Source organism: Elephantulus edwardii, unplaced genomic scaffold (genome assembly GCF_000299155.1).
Source record: "Elephantulus edwardii isolate Elephantulus edwardi_28Jun2011 unplaced genomic scaffold, EleEdw1.0 scaffold00019, whole genome shotgun sequence".
NCBI lineage: Eukaryota > Metazoa > Chordata > Mammalia > Macroscelidea > Macroscelididae > Elephantulus > Elephantulus edwardii.
Genome location: NW_006399769.1, coordinates 16,511,956 through 16,519,885, shown reverse-complemented (window position 1 = coordinate 16,519,885; position 7,930 = coordinate 16,511,956). Strand labels below are relative to the sequence as shown.

At 34.8% G+C, this 7,930-nt stretch overlaps 1 protein-coding gene across 1 annotated transcript in view; it reads right to left on the bottom strand.

The window, feature by feature from the left end:
- Window positions 1–7,930, bottom strand: part of HNRNPLL (heterogeneous nuclear ribonucleoprotein L-like) — a 59,369-nt gene that overhangs the window by 31,458 nt on the left and 19,981 nt on the right. The window contains exons 2-3 of the mRNA XM_006882342.1: window positions 7,294–7,412; window positions 1,271–1,509 (exon numbers count right to left, since the gene is read on the bottom strand). Coding sequence (XP_006882404.1) covers window positions 1,271–1,509; window positions 7,294–7,412 — 358 coding nt within the window. The remainder of the gene's footprint in view (window positions 1–1,270; window positions 1,510–7,293; window positions 7,413–7,930) is intronic.

The window sequence follows — 7,930 nt, the reverse complement described above, 5'->3', positions numbered from 1 at the left end:
TAGTATTCAATTCTGATATTCATTTATTTGTGCAACATTAATGATGGTTATCCCCAAATAAGACACCGGAGTCTGCTAAAATGGAATCTAAACACTCACTTGGAAACAATTATTCAACTTTTAAGAAATGTCTTGACCATCTACAATTATACCGCTGCACTGTTAGAGAGAGAAACAGTAATTTTTTTCTTTAACCCAGAGTAACTGCATTAGTTTGGTGTTCTGTTGATAGCTACCACTAAGTCAGTTCTTCCCTCATGGCAATCCCTCACACACTGGAAAGCAACTCTGCCCAGCCCTGCCTTGCCACCATGACAGGCTGTGGACTGCACCTTTATGACCCATAGAGTTTTCACCGGGCCATTTTTTTTAAAGTAGATTAAGAGATCCTTCTTTCTAGTCTGGAAGCAGCTGAAACCTGCTCAGCATCACAGCAATATACAAGTATTCTTTCTCTGCAGAATAGTAAATATTTTAAATATATTAATACTCTAACACAAGTCAATAAATAGTACCAAAAAAGTGAATAGATTAATAATGTCCAATTAGCAACAATAAAGGCTATCTTTTTAAAAAATTTTATTTTTTTTGTGTGTGTATACCATCAAATCAGTAAAGGCTATCTTATGCTTTGCTTTAAGCTGATGACACTTCAATTATCAAATAACCATACCAGAAATTACTGCGACATCCCACTACTAGAAAGCTAAGGGTCTTTTTCAGTCAGTTATTATAAACAACATGTGATTATAAATATTTAACTGGCTCAGGACACAAATACATTTTAAAAGTGCTACTAAAGTCATTTAAAACAATAAAAGAATTTTAAGTAAATCAAAGATAGGTTTTCAGCAAGTTACCACAAAGGTATTTAATAATAGCATGTGGCTCTAACTTACTGCAGGACTCTTACCATTAATTACCTAGTAAGACACTTTTATGATATGTGCAGGCATTTGAGTGAGACTTTTTTTGAAGCAATTCCAGCACATCTGTCTAGTGTATTATCAGAACCAGAAACAACAATACTAAGTAATAAAATTTCATAAATGTGCTTATTTAATAAGGACAATTGTGTTTCTGGCCTTTTAACATCAATGTACACTATTTCTCTCTGTTCATTAAATATGAGTTGAAAAGCAACATTAATTATAATAGTTTATTAACAAGGGGTAATTTTAAAATATCTAGATGGCAGTGAAAAAGACTGTAAACTGATTAGAGGTACATTCCAAACTCTTTTGTACAGTTTGTCATACTAAAATACCTACCACTGTAATTGGGTAAAGTGGATTCTGAATTGATAGCAAAAGAACTTTGTTGCCTCCTGATGGATCATCGGTATTTCCTGGTCGAGTAATCCTTTTGCTTGTAGAATAGTTGAAAAAAGCTTGTTGACCAGCAATATAAACAGGTTCATCTGCAGCAAATGTGACACATTCTTTGGCACTATCTATGTTTTCAAATTCTACAAGAGCTTGCCGTTTAAAGGGCATCATCATCACATAACTGGAAAGAGATTGGAAGAAAATATTCAAATATAAGAAGTTAAATTAACATTATTTTATAAGCCAGTAAACAAAAGCTTGAAAGGGTTTAGACAGATTGTTGATGAGGGTGTGGATGGACTGCTGGAATGTCTGTAAAATGTTGCAGTCACTATGGAAAGTAGTTTAACAATTTCCTAAAGAGTAGAAAGCACAAATAGCATTTGATTAAGAAGTTCTACTAAGTGTATATCCTAAAGAAACAGGAGCTGCAACACAAACAAATATATGCATACTCAAGTTCATTGCACCATTATTCACAACAGTAAGGAGAAACAACCCAAGTATCCACCAATGAGCGAATGGATACAAGGTATTATCAAACACTGAAAAAGCAATAAATAATTGGTGAAATACTGAACCTAGATGACATCATACTGAGTGAAGTAAATCAGTCACCAAAAGAATAACTATTGCTAAAGACCAATATTATAAAAAACTAAAGAAAGGTTTAGGGAGCTCTTGTGGCCTAGTATGTAGAGTTGTGCTGCCAATCCAAAGGCATATGGTTCGAATCCACCAACCACTCCAGGGAAGATCTGAAAAGTTGCTATGAGTCAGCTCTAACTAGACAGCACATAAAAACAATAAAGAAGATATTATACACAAAATCATTCTTGTTATGGTCACCAAAGACTGGAAGAAAGAGGAGAATAAAAAAAAATAGACAAAATATTTAAGATGGATAAAAAAGGCAATACAGAATAAACAGATGATCAGCCATTTCAAATATTATTAACTAATGTTACAAAATAGTAATGATCGAGCTTTATAAATTAATCAACTCCTAACTGAGCCTCCAGGAGGTTGTCAGAGGCAGTAAATCACACAGGAGGAGATTGCCCCCTGCAACCTTTTTCCTGCAGAGCAACTGGTGGATTATTTGAAAGCTCATTATCCTTAGCTCAAAGTTTATGCACCTCATTCTCTCTACAAGCATAGTTTCTATCAGTTGCTAATGGTACTATTCCATTTATTCTTCAAGCTGTCACTCCCAGGCAATATTAGCAAATTATCAAGACACAAAAATGAACAGAGATTAAACTCAGCAAAAGGAAGGCAGTTAGTGCCCCCTTCTTACACAGCCAAAAACTACCATCTCTCTTGAATTTCCAAATTAACAAATGTACAAAGTAGTAATTATAAATTATCTTACTAACAACAAATAATCAAAAGCTAAAAAGCAGCAACTTGACCCAAGTTCATAAAAAGAATCTTCAGATGGTGCATGCACGCACACTCACAAATAATAAAATAAAATTAAAAAAAAAAGAATCTTCAAAACATTTAAAGAATTCATGAAAACACATACAGTAAATGTAGTAAATCCTGGTAATCAACAGGGAAGTGGGTGGGAATATTACTTTTAAATATATACTCTTCTTTTTGTGGAATTTATTATATGAAATGAAATATAAAGACAAGGAAAGATAAAGGGAAGAGAGAAATTCTAGTAAATAGATTGTAAAGGGCAACAACAAATCCTTTATTCATTTGAACCAAGAACATGAGATATGTTTATGATACAAGAAATACGTTTTTTAGGTATTTTAATAGCAGGACAGGGAAATGACTTCAGGTCAGGTACTCAGTGGCAGCAGTGTTCCTTAAGCATCCAGGGTCTCCTGCTGCACTCTAGAAACTGTCAAGTTATATAGTATTAATAACAAACAGACCACACTGGCAAATATTTGCATTTTTAGTGATTCTCAGTTTTATTGTCAAAATTAGAGTTATTACATACAAACTGCTTAGCAGAGTGCTTGGGCCACTGAAAATCTTTCAAAAAAGGTAGCTTACTATTTAAAAGATACTTACTATTTCTTTCCCCACTTAACAGATTTCATCTCCTTGTCAAAAATCAGTTGACCTTAGGTAGATGGGATGATTTCCGGGTTCTCGATTCTATTCCATTGATCTATGTATCTGTCATTGTACCAGTACCATGCTATCTTGACCACCACGGCAGTGTGGTAGGATTTGAAATCAGGGAATAAGATGCCTCCTAGCTTGTTTCTCTTTTTAAGGAGTGCTTTGCTTATTCGGGGTCTCTTTCCATTCCAAATTAAATTGGAGATTGCTTTTTCCATCTCATTGAACAATGGAATTTGTATTTGTATTGGGGTTGCACTGAACGTGTAAACTGCCTTTGGTAGTATTGTCATTTTCACAATATTGTGTTTTTCTATCTATGAGGAAGGTATATTCTTCCACTTCCCCAGGTCTCTTTTTGTTTCTTGTAGTAATGTTTTGTAATTTTCTTTGAATAGATCCTTGGTGCTTCTGCTTAGATATACTCCCAAGTGTTTAATCTTGTGATTAGCTATTGTGAAAGATAATGTTTTTCTTGGCTCCAGCCTGTATTCCCTTTGTTAGTGTAGAGAAATCCAGTTCATTTTTGTATGTTGATCTTGTATCCTGCCACTTTGATGAATTGGTCAATGATGTCCAGTAGTTTCCTTGCTGGGTTGTTAGGGTTTTCTAAGTATACTATCATATCATTTGCATACAGAAATAATTTTACCTCATTTTTGCCAATTTGGATACCTCTTATTTCCTTCTTTTGTCTTAAAGCTATCACTGAGACTTCCAATACAATACTGAATAGGAGAGGTGATAGTGAATTGTTGTTAAGTGCCATCGAGTCATAAGAGACTCATAGTGACCCTATGAACGAAAGACCTGGACACTTGTATAACTGTCATCCTTTTTCCAGGTTCACAGGGTTTCTGGAGGCAAGCTATGTCGGAAGTGGATGCCACTCCTGCTTTTAAGCTTGTTTTAATAGGGGAACTCCACCAAACACTGTCCACCATGGGTAACCATTCTCGCATGTGACACATAAGTGTCACCATGTTCAGCTTCACAGTAATCATGAGTTACCTCTGTACAGCAGGTGGACAGACCAGGGCTATACGATCTAGAAGAATATTTCACCAAAAACAATTAAAAACAGACCTGAGGGTGGTGGATTAGAGTCACTCACTTTTGGTTTGGTGGCATCACTTTCTGCCCACCAGGCCAATTGATCTCTCTCTATGCTGCTGTTGCTATTGTTAAGTGCCATCAAGCTGCAGCTGACTCATAGGACCCTATGAACAAAAAACATGGACACCTGTATAACTTTCATCCTACGCTGAGTGAAATAACTCCATCACAAAAGGACAAATACTGCATAGTGTGACTGTTGTAAAATGGGACTGACACTGGAGTTTGGGGGAAACTAAGAGGGAATGAATAATGTACACTGCATTGAAACAGATGAGGGAGAGAACTGTTTAGGAAGAAGATAAGATTAGGCATTATTGTCATGACAAGAGTCCAGAATAAAAGCTGCATAGTGGTCTCTGATTATATTTATATCCCCAGATAAATAGTAATCTTCTCCTTTAGAGAAACTGCTCTTGGTGGGTGTTTTTTTTTTCTGTAACCACTTATTACTTGCTGACATTATGTTTCACATACATTTGTATAAATAAATTTGCATTCCTATTTAAAATAAAAGCTTCCTAAGGGAAAACAAAAAAGCTGCATAGTGGAGTGGACTGGGGGGTGGGGGGTGAGGATATTGTATAACAATGAAAGTTGTTTGTTTGTTTTACTTTTCAAAGAGAAAAACAAACTGGGGGGAGGGGTGGGCAGGGAGGAAAGTGTGCAACAATGAATGAATGGAAACTTTCAATTAAAAAAAAAAAGAAATGGACCTTTCAACGAAGTTCTAAAGTACTGTTTAAAAAAAAAAGCGCCAGAAAACCATGGAATCAGGTCCACACTAAAAAAATTCAACAATTGTTCTCTCACAACACAGAGCCCCTGCCAGGGTTCCAATAGTAAAGGATCACATCTGCTTACCAAAAGGTTGGTGGTTCATACATACCAGAGGCACTTTAGAAAAAAAGTCCAGTGATCAGTCCTAATCCCCAAACCAGTTATTAAAACCGCTAGAGTCATGTTCTAATTCAAACACATTGGAGGTTACCATGAACCAGAGTGTCAACTTAATGAAGACTGGTATCATCTTACAAATATAATAAACTGACTTAAAATATTTATATATTATCAAGTAGATATAACAACATCCTTTGGCTTGGAAACTACATAGAGGTTTGAAATAAATTCTTTAGGGAAACACTGGTGATAGAGTGGCAAGCATAGCTCTCTTCTATAAAGAAATTCTTATTTATCTGCTATAGACTTAGTTATAATTTTTTTTAAAAAGTTTTCTAGAATGGAAATTAGTAAGACAGAAGCACTGAATTAAAAGTTAAAAAAAAACCCAAATAATAATTATGGCCATAATTATCATATAAAATAAAAAAGCTATTCTAATGCTTCCTTAAAGTTTCCAACTCCAACTGTATATGTTCATCACCTTATTTCTGGGATTTGTCTCAGTATTTCTTCGCTATAAAGAAGTACCTTTTCAAAACCTTACATATAAAAAAGGAAGAAGAAACTAATAATTTCTCTCCTCTCTAATGCCTTGGGTCAATGTACTACTTAAAATATCCATCAAAAGATTCTTACAGTAAATGCAGTCAGTCCAATCTAATGCCAAACACACAAGTCTAAAGACTTCAAGTCACAACTCTCCAAATAGACTTAACTTTACTATCCATGCCAAATGACTGAAAATTGATAGTGCCATCTCAGTGATATGTCAACATATGGGTTCTTTTTTATGCACGTGAATTTTCAATTTGTACTCCCAAGGACAAACAACATGTAATAGTGGTTTCCTAACCTAAGTTGAGGGTGACAGTTTTGACAAGTCATCTACCTCTCATTGAAGTCATCAACAATTTAATAAAATGCTGCCATGCTCAAAGGTGCCACTTAATTTTACTACTTCTTTGAAGCAATGATATGTTTCTTGTGGACATCTCTGATCATGCACTCATATCTATTTTAAACATCATCCATATAATAGTCAAAAATTTTACATCTGTACAGAATTATTTTATTAAAGTTACACATACAATTATCTCAGCAAATATACTTGAAAGTCCTCCCCACTTTTTCAATTTGAGTTGGTTTGTGCTTCATATGCCTGTAACAGAAACCACTAACATACCTGGCAAGGGGTAGGAGTGGGGGGAGATAATAAACTCAAACTATCCATACTGAGAACTGAACAAATTCCAAAAATACTTTAGAAAGAATTTTTGAGCAAGCTATTTTTGGCAGCTGATTTACATTCCTAATTATGTCTCATTCAAGTCAATATGCTTAAGTATATACCAGATGTTCGAAGACAAAGGAGTAGCCTGAATGAAGACATAAAGCACAAAAGGAAGACAAGCTAAGATAAAACCCTGACTACTCTAGATTTCAATAAGAACTCACAGCAGGAAGGACTAAGCAAATAATGCCTATGCTTAATTTAACTCAAATGGAGCTGCCAATGAAGTATTAAGTATTCACATGGAATTGTCAATAAATTACATATTAAACTAGTATTAATTACTATTATCTTCAAAGTCTAAAGATGGGCACTGATATACTTAAAGCAGGTTCTGTGAAGGAATCAGGGAACCATTTGAAAATTGGATGAAAAATGCACATTACTGATTTTACATACAACCTGGTGAGGGAGTAAAAGGTGATCATAAATCCACTAAGTACATGTATGCATTACCCAAGGAAGGTAAAGCTTAAAACAATTCCAAAGAATTCTGTTTGAAGGCAATCTGATTATATATCAAGCTTACAATAAAAAGATACACTGTATAGTTTTAATCCTTACCATATAGTTCCAAACTTTTCAAGAGCCTCCACAAGGTCAGCTTCCACCACAGATTCACAGAGTCCTCTAACATGGACAACAGGTGACACAGACACTTTATGGTGACTTCCACCTGCCTCCTAGTAAGGAAAAAAGATCCTAATTAAAACCTTAAAAAGGTCAAGTTGTATCTTTTAAAATTCAACTTTGCATTAAGAAATATTACCCTTCTTCCCAAAAAAACAACTTCTAACCAAACTTCTGACATTAGCAAAACCATCTGAAAGGTCATCAACTGGTTTGAAATTTTCATTTCTAAAAGAAAGTCTATCTCAAAAAGAAGTACAAGTTACTTAAAACTTATTTCTACTTCCAGCAAAATTTCAGAGATTCTGAATCTTCAAAAGAGATTCACCATGCAATAAGGGGGAATGTTATTATTTCCTTGTTTCCCTTTCTCATCTCATGTACAGCAGGACCTTGCTATTCAGCAGGGACTGGTTCCAGGACATCACCTCCTCAGCCTCAAAATCTGAGAATACTTAAATCCCTTACATAAAATGATGTAGTATTTGCATATAACCTAAGCATATCTCCCATATACTTTAAATCACCTTGTTGTTGTTATGTGCCATCAAGTCGTTTGTGACTCATAGAG